Here is a 20,000-nt window from a genome sequence, read left to right as displayed (position 1 = left end):
AACGGAGTTGGGTATATAAAAAGGCCGATTTCTGAAAGTTTGTTTAGATCTTGGTGGCAGCATCGGTATCGTCTTCGACTCGCACGGCGCAGGACCCAGGGTCCTGCGCCAAGCTATCAGACATCCTTACTAAGGATGTCTGATAGCTTGGGAGGTCGTTGAAGGAAAGATAGGTAGAGGAAAGCAGAGGTACGGGCTGCATCAAAGCTTGGATAGAACATCAGAATGTGTGGAACTGAAAGAGGGACATTACATAGGGAAACATAGGGGCGGAAAAGAATGTGATATCAAAAAGGAGTGTGTTAGACGGGTGTGGCCAATACGTAAGCGAGCGAGAGCTGTCTCCCAACGTCTGTTCCGATGAAATGGAGCTGACCAGGAGATTGATAGTTTTACATTATGTAATTTATTAGTGCGGAGACTTGACCAGAAAGATTGCCATCGGGTATGCAGGAAAGTCTTAAAGTGGAGGTAATAATCTGGCCGGGCATCCAGTAAAATCCAGTTTTATGGCGTGCGGACAGGTAGAACAACCAGTTCTGGATCTTACAGACAAGAGGGTTGGTTGAGTGCATTGACTTTATGAGAGTTAACGAGTTATGGGAGTCAGTAAAAATACTGAAAGAGGAAGAAAGGAGTGAGTATGTGTTTTAAGGCAAAAAGGAGTGCGCACAGTCCTGTAGTAAGGACACTAGATTCAGGAGGGAGGGGGTATTTGAAAGTGCGAGTTGGGAAGACTACTGTGAAACCAGCACCAGGGGTGGATTTGAAGCCATCATTGTAAACACGAATACTAGAGGAATGAATGGAGACATGGTCAAGGAAATGGGTGAGAAGGATAGCTGGGGGACTGATTTTGGTGGGTCTCGGAAAACGGAGGAGCAAATAAGCTATGGAGGGACAGAATGGACAGAAAATGGAAGAGGTCGGAGATGGGGAAAAGGGGAATGGGAGAGGGGGGTATCCATGCGAATGGAGAAAGGAGTAGGTAAATTGGAGAGGAAGCAAAGGTAGGAAGCAGGGATCGTGAGATAGTTAGTTTAGTGTGGGAAAGTTGGTGGAATCGAGCATAGGGTATGACGTCGACAGAGAGATGGCATGCCTGATTCACTATTCAGGCTCTCAACTGGGGAGGAGCGGAAGGCGCCTAGGGCTAAGCGAAGACCGCAGTGGTGGATTTATCAAGATGAGCAAGGAGGGAGGTTGAGGCAGAGGAGTAGGTGTGGCATCCATAATCGAGAGTGGAGAGGATCAAGGTAACATGCAGATGGAGTAGAGTTTTGCGATCTGAGATCCAGGATATAAGGTACTAAGTTGTAAGATTCGGAGGCAGCGGCGAGCTTTTTCTTTAATGGAAAACTATTTGGAGTAAAAAATAGCGCCAAGGAACGGCATTGGAGTGAAGGGCGATATAAGAAGAGTGGAGGTCGGGGACCTACACGTGTGCGAGAGAAAAGGATGGTGAAAGATCTGGAGGTAGAAAAGCGGAAGCCATGGTTAGTGGCCTAGGAAAATACTGATGATATTGCAGAATGAAGGAATTGACGGAGATTTAGTATGGATGTGCCAGAGGCGAAGATCGTTAAAACATCAACACATGGATGTGCCAGAGGCGAAGATCGTTAAAACATCAACACATGGATGTGCCAGAGGCGAAGATCGTTAAAACATCAACATAGTGATGATCGGGCTCCTGATGGTAAAACTGAGACAATATCATTAACGGCAAGAAGGAATAAAATGGTGCTGAGCACACTGCCTTGTGGGACACCTTCGAACTGAGGAAAGGATGATGATGTGGAAGAGGCAATTTTGACCTGGAAAGTATGTTTGGAGAGGAAAGATTTTATAAAGACAACCATGTTTCCACGTATGCGAAGGGAGGGCAATTGTTGGAGAATATGTTACCGCCATGTGGTGTTATAGTTTTTTCTAGGTCAAAGAATAGGGCTAATACGGATTCATGGCGTTTATGCATATCTAATATATGTCTCGAAATGAGCAAGGGGGTCGGCTGTACTTTGTACTTTGGCCACGGCGGAAACCGAACTGGGAAAGAGAGAGAAGATTGTGAGATTCAAGATACCACATTAAGCGGAAGTTAACCAATCGCTCTAGTAGTTTGCACAAGCTGCTAGTTAGAACGGTGGGGCGGTAATCTTGAGGGAGGGTACCCGATTTATTGGGTTTCAAGAAGGGGAGGATAAGAGCTTCTTGCAATGAGACGGAAAATTTCCTGACGTCCATGTGTGGTTGAAAATAGTTAATAGGAAGGATAGAGAGGAAGATGGGTTTGGAGCATACAGTAGTGAATATCGTCAGGGCCTTCATGAGTGTTGCGGTACGACTGTAAGGCAGCAAGGAGTTCACAGGAAGAAAAATGAGCATTATAGGACTCAGCAGAGGATAGGGTGAAGATAATGGGGGTGCGTTCCTTGATGGTCTTAATAGAAGAGAAGTGTGGAGAAAGGTGAGAACCACTACTGACCTTGGCTGAAAGTCACCTAGTTCATTAGCGACTTGGAGAGGATCAGAGAAAGGGAGCTAGATGGGGGGATGTTTGCCTGATAGTTTATGGATCCGGCGCCAAAGAGCTGAGATAGATGTAGATGTAATTGAGGAAACAATTTCGCCAGCTATTTGTTTTACTGTTCCGGATTGCACGACGAAGAAAGGCGGATGCGCTTTTAAAGGAGATAGGGCTGTTAGTTGATTAGAGGTGCCTCTTTTGTATCTGCACGTTTTGGAGGGAGGGTTAATGTAGGTGAGCTGGAGCAGGGGGGGGGATGAGGTGTGTTGGGAGGGAGTAGGAGGAAGGGGTGTAGGGGGAATATGAGTAGGAGGAGGATGGATATCGGCAGTCACTTTGAGTGTGGAATGAGCAGTTGTGGAATTTGAGGGTGGATGAGGGGTTAATGGTTAATGGTTAAAAGCAAGATAAATGTGCTAGACATCTAAGGTCATGTAGCACTATAGTTAATGTTAGGGAAGGGTGGTTGAGTTGGTGATTATTTGTCTAAGCTGGGCAAAGGAATTGGTGAGTGAAAGGGTTAGGGTCGGGTGTGGTAAGGAGTTAGATTAGATGAAGGATATGTATGCGTTTGAGGAAAGATAATAGGTTGTTGAAGCAGAAAGTGTGGGATTCTGTAAGGATGTCTGATAGGTTGGGAGGTCGGTGAAGGGAGGATGGATGAGGGGTTTTGGTGTCAATTTGGGACCCACGTGGATAGTTTTGATTATCTTCAAGAGTTTCTGTAAATGAGTTGGTTGGGGAGTTTTGTGATACAAAAAGGTTTTCTTATAGGGGGGGGGGGGGGAGACGAGTAGAGGCAAAGGTAGGCGGGGGTGAGAGTGTGGTAAGAGAAGAAGGGATGGACCGTTTAATCTGTCTGCTGCGGGTAATGCGGGAAGGGAGAAGGGGAAGGTGTTGGGGCTGCAGTAGAGATTGGAGTGTTTGGATTTAGAATGGCAAAAGAATAGGAGGCAGAAGTGGGGAAATAAGATGTAGAAGGGATACGTATAGGCGAAGGTGTAGGAACTCTTGGGAGGGAGGGGGAGAGGCAGACCGAGCGACATTGCTGGAGTAGGGAGTAAGAGAAATACCTCGTCGACGTGCTTCCTGTCTGGTTTCACGTAGAGTGAGTCCAAGACTGAATCTGAGAGTTGCCATCTCAGACTCAAATTTATAGGTGGGGTCGCCACAGTTGGCACATGTGCAGAGCAGTTTAATCGAGTATGACCAGGTTGGGCACATAGAGGGCATCTGGCTGTGGAACGGCAATGTTTGGCAGGATGTCCTAAACGCCAACAATTTTGGCACTGACGGGGAGGAGGTTGATATGGTCGGATAGGGAGGGATTCTCTCCACCAATGTAAACATTAAAGGGAAGGTCATGTCTACAGAAAGTAACTTTGGCAATGTTAGTGGGTTTCTTACGATGATCTGTATTGCTATCGCAACATAGTCCGTGAGGCAGGCGAGTAAGCCTTCTCCCCAAACAGACCGATTTTTGTTATAGATAGGGCAGTTTGCTGGGGAGATAGAGACAGTTTCAGTGCAAGTATTGAGGGTTGGATGAGGTTCTGCAGGAATGGGATTATCAGAGTTGATAATGCTATAGCTTTTAAGATGTTACTGTGACGAGACGGGAACGATCGGGTCGGCAACGGAAAGAGACTTTGCCTACTTGTTTTTGGAGGCATTGCTGGAAGAGAAGAGTGTTTCAGAGTAGGGAGCTGTGGGAGGGATCACGAAAAATCGGTCCCATTTGGCTGGGCTAAATAGGGTATTTAAGATGGGGGTAGGAGAAGGACGGGGCGTGTTGAAGAGGGAGTAGTGTTGAGGTAGTATTATGGAGAGGTGAGCAATAGGGCTGTAAAGTAGTAATGAGGGAAGATGGGGTAGTTTATGAAGAAGGTTGTGGGGGTAGAGGTGATAAAGTTGAGCATGCTGGGCGAGTAGGAATGTCTTCTGGAGACTGAGTGTTGACTTGGGTGGATAACGTACTAGTAGGTAATGAGGAGGGGGTAGCAGTTGCAGCGGTCAAAGGAGAGCCTGGGGTTGGGGAATCGGGAGAGTTTGAATTGGTGGGGCTATCTGATGAAGGGGCAAGCCTCATTGCCCCTAATAAGGGGATAACATCATTATTGGCCATGGGAAGCCTGGAGTATGTTGGGGAGAGAAACGGTCCACCTCTCAGGGTCCCCTTGAGGGATAAGGGCACGACAAAACGGGAATACCGTGCCCATGGCTCCCTCAGGCCGTTCAGGACCGGCACAAAGTTATCCTTTCAGCATGGCTCTCACACCTTAGGAAATGGATAGTAAAGGGGTTGGGGAAGGGACGGAAACGAAAAAGCAGGAGGGGAAAAAAGACCCGACGACAACGACAACAACGCACAAGGGATGGGGGGGGCAAAGGGCCTCGCAAAAACTTGCATCCTAAGAATAATTAGCTGGCTGCTGGACGGTGAAGGGAAGGAGCTCCTCAATAAGGTACAAATTCGCTCTTAACTCCAGTACTCCTGCCTTGCATGGGGAGGAGCAAACATCACTAGCCCCAAAATCTTGGATAAAATACAAGACCGAAGGAAATCATGGATGACAGGACTCAACAGTATCAGCTGAACCTTGAGAATCTTCAGCACAGGAGAGACGTAGCTGGCTTGACGATGGTGTTCCGCATCCATCGCCAACAGCCAATGACCCTGCCAGGAAGACGAGCTGCACGCCCCACGAGAACAGTGGAAAAAACACCCGCCGCACTGGAGGAACCTCGCTGTTGCACAGCGCACCACCAGCAACAGTTTCTCTCCAGATATTCCAAATTATGGAATCTATTAATTTCTATCATCGATGTGGAAGCTCAGTCCTTACAATCTTTTAAATGCAAAGCACAATGCTAAAGACCACTAATAGATAATTATATAATTTGCATAGTATGTGTTTTAGTACACGAGTACGTGGCACAATGAGATGAGGTTAGACTTTAAGATAGGAGTCACTAAAAATAAATTCCTTTAGTCTGTAAAAAAAAATTAACGGTAACAATTATATTCAAATATAATGTAATTGTTTTTCAACAAAGTATAAAAGAGAGAGAGAGAGAGAGAGAGAGAGAGAGAGAGAGAGAGAGAGAGAGAGAGAGAGAGAGAGAGAGAGAGAGAGAGAGAGAGAGAGAGAGAGAGAGAGAGAGAGGGGGGGGGGAGAGTGTGTAAGAGAGAGAGAGAGAGAGAGAGTGTGTGTGTGTGTGTGTGGTGTGTGTGTGTGTGGGTGTGTGTGGGTGTGTGTGTGTGTGTGTGTGTGTGTGTGTGTGTGTGTGTGTGTGAGCAAGAGAAAAGAGAATGGGAGAGAGAGTGTGTGGTGTGTGTTGTTAGAAATCTTAATTTGATACTTCACTTTCTTGTCTTGCTTGAACAATTTTAATTCTAAGAAGGTGATGTAAAGACAATCATAATAATAATATTTTACTTGTATTATTGCACTAAAACATTATTACCACAAAAAGAATATTTCTTTTCTTTTCTTTTTAGGCAAGAATACAAATATATTATGCTGTTCTTCAACAGCAGTTCCCTCATCAACCACTTTTACAAATAAAGTTTTGGCAACTTCACCCGCACTAAATTAGTATAACTGGAATCTGTATGTAAGTTAAGATATAATTTTATTATCACACAAAATATGAATAGGATAATGATGCAATGCAGTAATCAAGGATTTTTTACTGCAGTCAGACACCAATCTTCACGTTAGGAGTATATTCTTCTTTACTATGTTCCTCATAACATCCGCATTGCCTGTGTGGGAAAAGCAGAAATATAAAGTTGTTCAATCACAGATAAGTACTATGATCATTTTCATTGCCAATGTCTTTGTCATAATAATACTGTAATAACAATAATAATGTAATAGTTATAAAACACTACAATAATAATAATAATAATAATAATAATAATAATAATAATAATATTGTACTACTACAACTACTTTTTTTTTTCTTCATTATTTTTACTTTTGTTATTATCATTATTTAGTAGTAGTAAGTAGTAGTAGTAACAGGAGGTAGGTAGGTAGACAGGCAGGAAGATAGAAGTACATATACTGAGGCAGGTAGGTAGAGGTTGATATGTAGGTAGGGGTAGGTAGATAGGTTGGTAGGTAGAGTTAGGTGGGTGGGTGGTTAGGTGGGTAGGTAGTAGGTAGGTAGAGGTGGGTGGGTGGGTGGTTAGGTGGGTAGGTAGATAGGTAGATAGGTAAGAGGTAGGTGAGGTGGGTGGGTGGTTAGGTGGGAGGTAGGTAAAGTAGGTAGAGTAGCAGTGGGGGGTGTAGGTGTAGGTAGAGTAGATAGATAGGTGTGGGTGTTAGGTCTTAGTCGTTAGGCGTAAGTAGAAGTATCCATACAGTGTTGGTAGCTGGTATAGATAGTATGTAGCAGTAATGACTTGCGTGGAGTGTTTCCAGTCATTAGTGCAGACCTAGAAAGAGGTAGGTGGAGTAAGTCATACATATAGTATACAGTGGGAGGGTGCAGAGTAAATTTAGTCTTATATCTCACAAGTAAAGTATACCTACTTGTGTGTATATACATGCTCTAAGCTTGCGCTGATCTCTTTTCCAACCTTTTTTAATCTGAGTAACATGTAAAGTTTTACAATGGACTTCATATTCAATCATTATGCAACCTAGAAATAAATACATGAAATGCAATGAATATCACAAAATTATTTGTGTAGAAATCAACAGATAACAATTAAGCTGTGACAGACCTCCTTGAGCAAATTGTTAGCCTTCTCTAGTTCTCCACGTAGTGTATAAGCTACACTTAGGTTATATCTCATTACTTGCATTGCTGCTGCTGTGTTCCCAGTAGCCCATCCTGAGTAATAACAATGTAAAATGTTAAATTACTTTAAAAATGGTACATCATAGTATAATACAAGGATTCAATATAAAGTATGAATGAAAACAAATTATATCACTGAAAGTTTATATTGAAATCGGACACTCTACACGGACCTTGGCTAGGCTGAGTAAGTGGAAAACTTTGGCCTGCTTCTTGAGAGGGCGGAGACAGAGTCATATCTCCAACCAGTCTTGGATCTAAATGGGTTACAGCTTCAGGCACACGACCAAGAGATATAAGGGCTTCTCCTGCATAGAGGTGACCTAATAACCTGGAGAGGTAATTGAAAGTTGATAGTCATTAATCTGTAAACTTACTTCCAATTTCAATCATAAATACAGATTTTTAAATATTTTTCATAAAAAGACCATATGATATGCCTACTTGTAAACTCCAGGAATCTTTGGATGAGCTGCTAACAGTGTCTCTGCATGTCTGAGAGCTGCGGAGTAATCAGAGAGACACAGAGCCACATAGGCACTACAGGCTAGAGCAGAAACACGAAGGCTTACTACTTCAGTTCCACGCATGGGAGAGGATGGTCCAGCAGAATACAGCTCAGGCATCACACCTTGAAACATGAAAGAATTTGATGCAAATATCAGTTATTTATTTTTCTATACCTATGGTAAAAATAATAAAAAGGAATGAAAGAATAGCGGTGCTTTCATTCTTTAATCTATACCTGCTCCCTGAGAATTTACAAAGCATGTGGAGAAATTATTTGCAAAAAGTTGTAACATATATGGTTATATCACTGAACTTTCCTTAATCAAAAGAGTCCATTTTTATTTTATTTTTTCTTTCAGTTCAAAGCCTTAACAATTCCTATATCTTCCCTCACTTGTGTACTTCTTATACACACATACATAAGAAAGTAAAATTTAAATACTTATATACAAATGTTGAAGGATGTGGAGGTGCAAAATATCTGATAATATGTCTGTGAGAAAAGTCTTTCTCCTTCTCTATCAATACTTACCCGAGGCTTCTTGTTCATCAGTTAATGAGGTTGTGGAAACATTTTCAGGTAGAAGAGCTAGGGCATTACGAAGACACAATCGGCCAAATTCAAGAGTTGGCTCTGGAAATGCTGCATCAGTTGCAGACATTGGATCCCTGAAACACACATTAGGTCATGCAACATACCATTCTCTTTTTTTGTATCTAAATATTTAACAGTATATCTGCATCTCTCTCTATGAAAAGTCATACATTAACACTATAAGACTAAGAATGTGTGTTTGATACATACATTTTCTTGTTGTGGTCATTAACACATGTTGAAAAACAGATTTTCCTATGGATACCAGCACCAACTGTCCCCTGAATGATAGACTTCTTTAAACCAGCATCATCTTTGATACCCTAGATAAAAGAAAGGTCAAATACTGTAAGTAAAAATTGACAATCAAATTATTTTCAATAATATTTATACAAACAGAAGAACAAATATTACTGAACTTGGGGGGGAGAGGGGTGAGAGAGAGAGAGAAAGAGAAAGAGAAAGAGAAAGAGAAAGAGAAAGAGAAAGAGAAAGAGAAAGAGAAAGAGAAAGAGAAAGAGAAAGAGAAAGAGAAAGAGAAAGAGAAAGAGAAAGAGAAAGAGAAAGAGAGAGAAATATAATAATAATAATTATTAATAACAATAATAATAATAATAATAATAATAATGAATAAATCAATAAAAACAGATATGGGATCCACATTATTCATCATTTCACTATGCTGCCACTGACATTTTGAGGATACACCATTAGTTGGGTTTCTCTCTTTCATTGTTATGGTTCCAAAAGTTAATTCTTGTGTCTGCAAACACACAAAAAACTAATAATAATAATAATAATAATTTTAGGATTATGTATAATAAATATATAAAGGACATGTGTGCTCTTAATAAGAACTAAAATATCCTAAAATATATGTCTACTTTCCAGAAAAAAAAAAAAAAAAAAAAAAAAAAAAAAAAAAAAAAACTCTTGGAAGTTGTTTGTTTAGCCAAAAGAAATTGGATATAGAGCATTTTAGGGTATGATAACCTAGCAGGCAATCCTAGTATATATATACACATAATCATGACATGAAATTTTTGAAAGTAAAAGCTAGAAAGAAACAGGCTACCTTTCATTCTTTCTTTAAATGGCATCATATCAAACACAGAATGCATAACAATCCTTGCCTATCCTCATCAATCACTCCTGATTCCTTCTCAAATCTGGTTGAAAACGAAGATGAGATGGCGGATGTAAAATATGATCATCATCTCCCATCTACCTGTACAAAGCCCCACCCTTGCTCTTGTAACCTCTCCAATCTATTTTGTATTAACTTGTAAAACAACAACAACAACAACAACAGGTATTACTTTTATGAATAATGGGAGATCCCCTATATGTATATATTCATATAAATTTTATACTAATATTATATTATATTATACTATGTGAGAGTGTGTGAGAGTGTTGTGTGTGTGTGTGTGTGTGTATGTGTGTGTGTGTATGTGTGTGTGTGTGTATGTGTGTGTTGTATGTGTGTGTGTGTATGTGTGTGTGTGTATGTGTGTGTGTGTATGTGTGTGTGTGTGTGTGTGTGTGTGTGTGTGTGTGTTGTGTGTGTGTGTGTGTGTGGTGTGTGTGTGTTGTGTGTGTGTGTGTTGTGTGTGTGTGGGTGTTGTGTGTGGTGTGTGTCGTTGTGTGTGTGTGTATGTGTGTGTGTGTGTGTGTGTGTGTGTGTGTGTGTGTGTGTGTGTGTGTGTGTGTGTGTGTGTGTGTGTGTGTGTGTGTGTGTGTGTGTGTGTGTGTGTGTGTGTGTGTGTGAATGAATGAATGTTTACATCCAACATTTTTCTTACTACAAAGATTATTCTTTATATTTTCATGCACCATGCATTTCAATTTCTATACAAAATGTGACCTTAGTTACATACATAAAATTTGGATTCAAAAGTATATGGTATATACTCACAGCCTTGTGTACTGCTACACAGCATTCTGCCAGTCTCAGCCATAATCTTGGATTGGTAGAATGCACTTGCAATACTTCTAATAGGAAATCAAATGCTTTTTCTGGTTTATTCATGTGTAAAAGTGTTACACCAAGATTATAATACAACTCAATGCGAACATTGCTACTCAGCTGGTACAGTGGACGACTAGATAACCAATCACCTGGAAAAATAAACAAACTATTAAAACAGTGGTGTTATATACTATTGTATACGACGTCACATAACAGAAAGGGTAAATTGGTGATATCAATTAGGCAGTGATGTATGGTAAATATATCTGATTCCATTATTTAGGTCAATACAATACATCTGGTGTACATATATCAAAAGTAACAGTGATTTACCTGATTGGGAAGTTGAAGCTGTTGCTTCTGTTAGTTGTGATTCCTGAAGGGCTTTTTGTAGGTAAAGACAGGCCACAGTTGGTTTTCCAAGACCAAGGTGAATTACCCCAAGATTATTGTAATACATGACACCTAAGCTTGGCCCATATGTGCTAAAAAAAATAATACAAGTATAGTTACACACTATTAAATTCATCATTAAAGCAATTTAACAGAAATTCAAGTCTAAAAAGTGGTAAAGAAAAACAATATATGGTTTTAATATATTTCAGTCACATACCTTCAAGAACAAACACAATCAATTGTAAAGTCAATCAGTAACATTTAATATTTGATATTCAAGCATACAGTTCTCTGACACTTGGCAAACAATGATTTCAACCAGTTCAAAAAGGAGGAGGAGGAGGTGGAGGAGAAAAAAGAAAAAAGAAATATAGGAAGTAAAAAAAATAAACCTCTGAACTTACATAGTTGGTGGTGGTATTGCAGCACACTGGTTGAGGACTTTTATTGCTTTATGGTAGTTACCTCTAAGGTATTCCAACTGGCTCTTTAGGCTGACTAAAGTTACATTCTGCAGACAGGAAAGTAGATCATGTAAGGGCAGTATAAACTGTTAACGTATAATAAGCAGAAAAAAGTACATAACAATACTCTCCAAATTTGTCATAAACTTCTAAGCTATAAATGACAAGTAAAGATAATTACCAAGGTATTGCCTGCACTGACTGCGTGTGTTACTATAGTTTTGAGTTCTTTCTTTGCTACTCTTAAGGCTCGCATCATCAAAAGTGCTCGTACTCTCAGCTGCTGTAGCTTCCCACGTAACTGTTCCTGTGTTGCACTACACTTTATCTCATCTGTGGCTGTGCTCGTACTACTGCTGCTACTGCTGCTGCTACTGCTACTGCTGCTGCTACCACTGCCTGTACCACTAAACATAATTCCTTTTTCTGGAGATCTAAAAGAAAAAAATAAAATAAAATAAAATAAATAAATAAATAAATAAAATAAATAAAAGATACAAAATGTTTATTGAGAAGTTAAATCTATTGTTAGACATTATTACACATTTCATATAATACACTGTAACTCAAATATCTGCACAACTTGCATCAAAAATTAATAGTTTTCAAAAAATGTAACACGATTTCACTGGGGACTCACTTATTTTCTTTTTCCTGTGGGGGACGCTGTTTTGGTGAAGGTGTGTGTGGTAAAGGATGAGGCAAAAAAGTGGTTTCTGTGTGTGAAATAACAGCTAAGGCTCTTGCTGGTTGATGTGCTCCTAAATGGCATTCAGTTAACAATAAGCAGACTCCAATGCCCACGCTCTCCTCTGTTGGTTAAAGAAATCACACAAAACAAATGATATACATGTTCAAAAAGCAAATATTTATTCCTGGTCATACCTGTGCCCTGACCCATAAATGTTATATATGATAACTTTAAATCAGTGTTATCACAAAATGCTTATTCATTAACTTATTCATGTACAGTAATGATAATTCATACTAATAATGAGAGACTTGAAATGAAGTAACATAAATGAAATGGTTATACCAATCAACAATGCATTATAAGATTTAAATCATTTCTGCAGAGAACTTACCTAGTGACTCCAGACCCATATACATTTTTTCTAGCAGTTCGATGGAAGTACGAAACTGATGGAGGTGGTAAAGCACCATGCAATGGTTCAGGTGAATGACGCTCCTGTCGACTTCATCAGTAGAATCCACCTCATCAATCTTGATTCCACACTAGTAAAATGAAATATAATTGGTGGTCAAAGGGCAGTCCTAATGACAAGTTGGGGCTTGCAAGAATAACAGACCAATATAATTATACAAGTGTAACCATTAGGGGACACAAAAAATGAAAAAGGCATGAAAAGAAAGTAGTAATATGATAGCAAAATGGATATGACATGCATGGAAAAGGAGATAGAAACAGAAAAGAAGAGGAAGGAATAGTTATGTGAGAAAACTAAACATCTGTGATATGGAAAGCAGTAAAAGGGAAAAGGTGAAGAGAGTGTAATGGAATCAATGCTTGTTATGCAAGGCCAAATTTTTTGGAAATATTTCAAATCACAAAATTAGTAAATAAACCATACATATGCCTACCTTTGCGCAGATGTCAAACAACTGCTTACGGAATGTGTCTGTTTTCTTGAGGTCACTTTTGTAATATTCTACTACTGCCTTGTTCATTAAAACCTGTACAGATACATACAAGAAAATATATATACATATATTCATGATAATAAGAATTATGTCCTGAGAAATAAATGCCTCAATAATTATTTCACTGTAGTAATGCAAAGGATATAATTCGTATGTATGAAATATACTAGGAAATTGAATTATATAGTGATCACCAACATCATTACAATAAATACATATAAATATAATCAAAACTCAAATACCAATATTAATGAACTTAACTTTAACTATAATTAAATAAGATATTATTTGCTTAGATTGGCATGTTAAATTTGCACACTGATGCTGGAATTGCATGTACATGCATGCCATGTCCATTGTGATTTTAGATTATTAATTTTGTTTACAAACATAAATGGGTCATCTATGGTATGTCAACTGTTACTTAAGTCTGTTAACCCTTTGGATCTGGAGCATTTGTTTTCATAATTTCATTATATCTATTATTAGAACTTTAATAACATCACACTTATATAGTTTAATAATAATAATAATAATAATAATAATAATAATAATAATAGCAATAACAACAACAACAATAATAAAACCACTGATATATATTACAGGAATAGGGAAATCAGGCACAGTCACTACGGCCTACTGACTGACTCCTTTATGGCAGAGCAATTATAAAGCCATGTATATGCAGCAAAATTAATTTATTAATTATTATAAATAAATAAAAAATCAAGGAACCAACTCCTTCATGACTGACCACTTGTGGAGCCATCCTTCGTGTAAACAAAACAAAATTACTTGGTACACAAACTTAGAAGATACAGGTAAATCACAAGATCTAGAAGCAAGTGTTGCAATTACCTTTGCATCCTTTGGTCTCGTTCCTTCTAGCTGACTGAGAAGTGATAATGCAGTGCTGTAGTTCCCCTTGCTGAATTCTGCCTGTGCCGACTGTGCCAATTCTCGTTCAATGTCGGTTGCTTCGGGAGTGTTTGTGCTTTCTGTGGCTGCCGCATTCTCTTTGGGTTCTTCACTCGGAGTTTTATTTTCTGCCATCTGGAATGGAAAGGAGATGCTGATGATAAAATAAGGACACAAATACAGGCATAATGGAAAAAAAAAAAAAAAAAAAAAAAAAAAAAAAGTAAAAAATAGCAGATTAATTATCATAACATAAAAAAAATAAGTAATAATTAAAAATAATGATGATGATAAAGATAATAATGATAATAGCAACAATGAAAAAAAAAAAAAAAAAAAAAATAATAATAATAATAATAATAATAACAACAGTGATGATGATGATGAAAATAATCATAATAACAACAACAATAATTATATTGCTAATAATGATGATTATATTGTTGATAATTATATTGACGATGATGATGATAACAATAGTAATAATAATAATAATAAATATAATAATAATAATAATAATAATAACAATAATTATAACAATAACAAAAATAATGGTCTAATAATAATAGCAATAATAGTAGTAGTAGTAGTAGTAATAATAAAAACAAAAACAATAATAATAATAATGATAATAACAATAACAACAATAACAAAATATCAAACATTAGTCTATACACAAACATTATCTATATCTCACAATGATAAAAATAATAACAATAATGACAACATAATAATTATCATAATATCTTTCATAATAATAATCATTATAGTTTAAGTAATACAATATATTGCAAAATACTATATAAGAAATGTAATAACAAAAACAAAAACTTAAAAAAATAGAGTTATAACTATAGCTGATGAATTATCTAATAATGATGTTAATAAAAACAATAAGAATATCAGTATAAATATGAATAATTAAGAACAATACAAATATCAATATTAATATCAATATCAATAATAATAATAATAATAATAATAATAATAATAATAACAACAATAAAGACAATGATAATAATAAAATACTACAGAAAAATAAATAATAATAACAATAATCATGAAAATACTAACAAAATAATAATAATTCATAGTACCATTACCGTCATTTAAAAATATAACAATAATAATCCTAACAATAATAACAGCAATAATAAAAATCATAATACTAAAACTTGAAACCATAGTAAAAAAAAAAACAATATACCCACGCAGCCACCCTAAAGAGACCGAAACAAGATGAGCTAAACCAAGAAAAGGAACACGACATAAGTAGTAGGTGGGAGGGGGGGGGGGGGGAGGGCCCGGCAGGAAAACATAAAACAAACAACATTTACACAACACAAACACAAATAGGGGGGGAAAAAAATATAAAAAATATAAAAATAAAATAAAAAAAAAAAAAAAAAAAATATAAAAATAATATAGAAAAAAATAATATAAATATAAAAAATAAAAATAATATAAATAAATAAAATGATAATATATAAAGATGATATATATATATATATAAAAATAATAAAAAAAACACACACACAAACGGGGGGGTAACACATTTTACAAACACAGGAAAATACAATAATGCATAAAAATACACAGGGGAACAGGGAGGGGAAACAAAAAAACCCTACAAAATATACAACAATAATAAAAAGAAAAAAAAAAAGAAAAAAAAATAAAAATAAAAAAAAAAAAAAAAGAAAAATAAGAAAGAGAAAAAAAAAAAAAAAAAATGAAAAAATATAAAAAAAGAAAAAAAAAAAATAGATATATAGAAAAAGAAAAGAAAGAAGATCCAAAAGAATAGAGAGAAATAAAAAGAGAAAGAATAGAAGATAGAAGAGAAAAAAGAAGAGAAGAGGAAAAAGAAGAGAAGAGAAAAAAGAGATAGAATAGAGAAAATAAGAAAGAGAAAAAAAGAGAAAATGAAGAGAGAAATAAAGATAGATAAGAAGAGAAAATAAAAATAACTAAAAAAGATAGAATAGAATAAAGATATAAAGAATAAAAAAAAAAGATAAAGAATACAAAAAATAAAAGAAAATTAAAAAAGATAAAAAAAGATATAAAAAAAAATTTGTGTAAAGAAAAAGAGATAAGAAAATATATAAAGAGATAAAAAATATAAAAAAGATAAAATAAAAAAATATATAGATATATTTTAAAATAATAATATATATAGAACTAATATATATAAGAATAATATAGATAAATATAATAAATTAAATTATAATAGAATAAGAAAAGATAAATATAATTAAATATAAGAGAATAGATATAAGATATATAAGAAAAAATAGAATAAAATAATATAAAATATATAAGAATATATATATAATATATATATAGAAATATATAATATAAAATAAAATATCTAAAATTTTAAAAATAATAATAATATAATAATATAAATATAGAATATAAAATATAATAAATATAAAAATTAATAATAATTTTAAAATAAATAAAATATATATATAAAATTATATAAATAAAAAATATTAATAAAATATAATAATATAATAATAAATAATATATATTTATATATTTTATATATTATTATATTTAAAATTTATATATAAAAATAATATATATATATAATATTTAATTATTTTAATTATAATTAATCTTTTAAAAAATTTAAAAAAAAATTTTTTTTAATAAAAATATATATTATATTTTAATATATTATATATATATATATATATATATTATATAATATGATATAATATATAATTTTATATAATATTATGATTTATATATATATGATATAATAAATATGATTATATATATTAGATATATATATATGATTATATATATATATGATAATATATATATATGATATATTTATATATATATGATATATATATATATGATATATATGATATATATATATATATATGATATATATTATATATATATGATATATATTATATATATATGATATATATTAAATATGTATGATATATATTATATTTATATGATATTTATAAATATTATAAATATTTATCACACTATGATTATGGTAATGTTACTGACAATATTAATACAAACAATTATGAAGAATCTCAGAAAATCAAGGAAAAGAGTAAACAGGCGAGTTAAGAAGTGCTTAATTCTATGTGTAAAGACAATAGATTAACAAAAAACACACACACACACACACACACACACACACACACACACACACACACACACACACACACGTAGTTTTGCCATTCCAGCATCTGTAGGTTAATACTAGTCACACACCTTCATAACATCAATAAGCCTTAATGCCACATTCAAGACATGGAACTGCTGACTTGCAAACTTACATACTATCCTGTGATTCCTCTTATATACATAAAGTGTAAAATCTGGGTATGCTTATTTCATTCTGCTTCACTACAAATTATTATAGTAATTTTACATTTATGACAATCAGGCTTTACCACCACAATCAGTCAGTTTGTTAAATTTTTGTGTGTCCGAACCAAATACATATGGACATGTATGTACACAGAAATAAATGCAATTGTCTATCTATCTAATAGATATGAATTTATTTCAGTGTATATGCATGTCTGCATAATGAATATCTACATCTCATTTGATGAGAAGGAATGTCATTAACTAACAACCTTGACACAATATCCAAATAATAGGGGAGGGAGCGATATATATCAGGAAAATTATGCGGTAAAACAAGTGTATAAAAATATCACAAAAATGGCAAAAACAAACAAACAAACAAACAAACAAACAAACAAACACACACACACACACACACACACACACACACACACACACACACACACACACAAAAAGGCAGAGGAGGAGGAGAAAAAAAGAATGAGAACAAAAATTAGAAGAAGAAGAAAAAGAAGAAGACTTTTAGACTTAGACTTAGACTTAGAAGTAGAAGTAGAATAAGAACAACAATAATAGTAAAATCAATGTCCTCCCTACTAATAGCGCAAATGTGAAGCTAGTACATCCTTCACTTTGCATATTCTGGCAATTGATATTCTTGACAATTTTTCATTAACCAAGTTGCCTAATCATCCTAAGCTCTAACTAATGCACCTTTGATTCAAAACACACAAGTGTTTCACTATTACCCTCCAAATATTGCATAACATTTTACAGATGTTAATTCTTGCCTTTGAAGTTGCTGCCTTTTACATGAGAGACATTGGGCAAATATATAAAGTCCTAGAATAGTTTTCTTATTGAATAACTTACAGTTGCTGATAAATTTCTATCAGAGACTATGGCCATATTATCAAACATATGTAAGGGTTCCTTTCCCTGCTTAGGAAACTTAATCCCTTTTGCACAGTGTAAGTGTTACTGCAACACTGAAGGTTTTAGCATAGGGAGGAGGAGGGTAATTTTATGTGAACCCTTTTGTCATTAATTTCTTTTACAGTTTCTTCAAAATTCTATATAATTTGTAACTGATTACAGAATGCAAATAAATAAACAATGTTACAGAAAACCAAGACAAAAGTTTAAATAGGCCTACGATCACTATGCATCAATTACTTGCCAAAAACTACATATCTTTCAAGCAATAGTATACCTCTATTCCACAATGAATTAAAGAAATATTATGTGCACTGCCTGAAGGGAGTGTTGAAGGGGTCTCTGCCCTCCAACCCTCCTCTGGGAAACATTGTCTTCACGACAGTATACACGCCAAGACAGAACTAAAATTCAGGAGCACCAGGTGGGCTTGGGCTGTGAGTCGCACTTTCTGCGACTGATTTCCTTTTATTTGTGGCATTACTATACGTGTCTACCGATTACTTCTTGTACCGCAACTTTTTTCCTCTACAACACTACATTCAATTTGCCCTACTGTAGTATCTCCATACTATAAGATTAATCTTTATTAATAATTGCACCCAAACTTTATTGTGTCAAGATGATAATATTAAGTGAAATTAAAGTTTAAAATTATGAATTAGGAAAGATAACATTTTAAGATTTTTTTCTTTTTTTTCTTTCCTTTCCTGCCAGGATTGCCAACTGCTCAGGTAAGAGGGAAGGCCCTAACTCAATCCAATAACATTGGGGGATCCCATGAGGAACTACAAAGAACACTGTAAAAAACAAAAAACTTCCTAAACCACAGGTTTTCCCCGAGACCCACTTCTGACTGTTTTTTCTCCACAGCCTGTGCAGTCCTTCTGAATACTTTCACCAAAATGCATAACATGTAGACTACATTTGTATTTACATACAAGTGGAATGAAGAACCGGTGTGTTGCTGAAGTTGAAAGCATATTCTAAGTGCACTGTCAAACTCCAAAGATTGAGAATCACTGATCTAGTCAGAATATTGGTGGAGGAGGAGGAGGAGGCAGCTGGTTAGTCTTTCCTAGAGAGCCTTCAGAAGCAGACACTACGACCATGGCTTGATGCTGCCCTTCTCTATTTACCAGAATCTCAATATAATCCCCTTTAAGAAGGCTTACGGAGGGATAAAATCCTACAGAAAATACTTTATATTTGCTCAATATATCATTTTATGTAAATATATATCAATCTAGCAATTTCCACTAACGAAAACTGCTTTGTTGAACATCCTGCACCACTGGCAATTTTTTACAGTACAGTCACACTTGCCAATCCCACATCACAAATTAATTCAACACTATAAGTTGCCATGACTGGGTGTGGCCTTTGGGCACTGCCTGAGAGGAGGGCTGATGAGGGGTTCTCCCCCATGGGATGTTGGGGCAAACATTGTCAGTCAAATTTTGGTATTAGTACGGGTGCTCTATCCCCTTTTTTGATACTGGATATCGACAAAGCATATCAATCTAAAGCATTTCTTCTCTACATTACCTCAGCAAGAAAATAATAACTGAGATCATATCCATTCTTTTCTACGTTTCAAGTGGGTGCTTGTCGCGGTCATTACATTCGTGTTGCCAAGGAATTTTTCGTTTAAAGTTTGGGTCTATCTTGTCATGAATATGTGCTGAAGATTTGTTATTCCAAGCATGGGTAAGGGGGCAGTATCCCTCTGAAATCGAGGGTTACAGGGTGTAAAAACCCGTTATGAGAAATAATCGAGGAACTTTGGAATTTGAAATGCCTGCTGCGATCACAACAGTTGGTACCCAAAACTCATAGGAATGGTGG

At 35.4% G+C, this 20,000-nt stretch overlaps 1 protein-coding gene across 2 annotated transcripts in view; it reads right to left on the bottom strand.

The window, feature by feature from the left end:
• Nucleotides 1-7,223: 7,223 nt before the first annotated feature.
• LOC119577823 (CCR4-NOT transcription complex subunit 10-A-like) overlaps nucleotides 7,224-20,000 on the bottom strand; it is a 13,794-nt gene continuing 1,017 nt past the window's right edge. For both annotated transcript variants that reach the window (XM_037925415.1, XM_037925416.1), the window contains exons 2-14: nucleotides 13,803-13,997; nucleotides 12,885-12,977; nucleotides 12,368-12,518; nucleotides 11,923-12,094; nucleotides 11,464-11,716; nucleotides 11,223-11,329; nucleotides 10,756-10,907; nucleotides 10,369-10,571; nucleotides 8,661-8,773; nucleotides 8,388-8,524; nucleotides 7,790-7,976; nucleotides 7,519-7,676; nucleotides 7,224-7,378 (exon numbers count right to left, since the gene is read on the bottom strand). In XM_037925415.1, the coding sequence (XP_037781343.1) occupies nucleotides 7,239-7,378; nucleotides 7,519-7,676; nucleotides 7,790-7,976; nucleotides 8,388-8,524; nucleotides 8,661-8,773; nucleotides 10,369-10,571; nucleotides 10,756-10,907; nucleotides 11,223-11,329; nucleotides 11,464-11,716; nucleotides 11,923-12,094; nucleotides 12,368-12,518; nucleotides 12,885-12,977; nucleotides 13,803-13,997 (2,061 nt within the window). In that variant the 3' untranslated portion in view covers nucleotides 7,224-7,238. The remainder of the gene's footprint in view (nucleotides 7,379-7,518; nucleotides 7,677-7,789; nucleotides 7,977-8,387; nucleotides 8,525-8,660; nucleotides 8,774-10,368; nucleotides 10,572-10,755; nucleotides 10,908-11,222; nucleotides 11,330-11,463; nucleotides 11,717-11,922; nucleotides 12,095-12,367; nucleotides 12,519-12,884; nucleotides 12,978-13,802; nucleotides 13,998-20,000) is intronic.

The sequence above is a fragment of the Penaeus monodon genome, chromosome 10, assembly GCF_015228065.2.
Source record: "Penaeus monodon isolate SGIC_2016 chromosome 10, NSTDA_Pmon_1, whole genome shotgun sequence".
Lineage (NCBI taxonomy): Eukaryota > Metazoa > Arthropoda > Malacostraca > Decapoda > Penaeidae > Penaeus > Penaeus monodon.
This window is presented reverse-complemented; position numbering and strand designations above follow the sequence as displayed.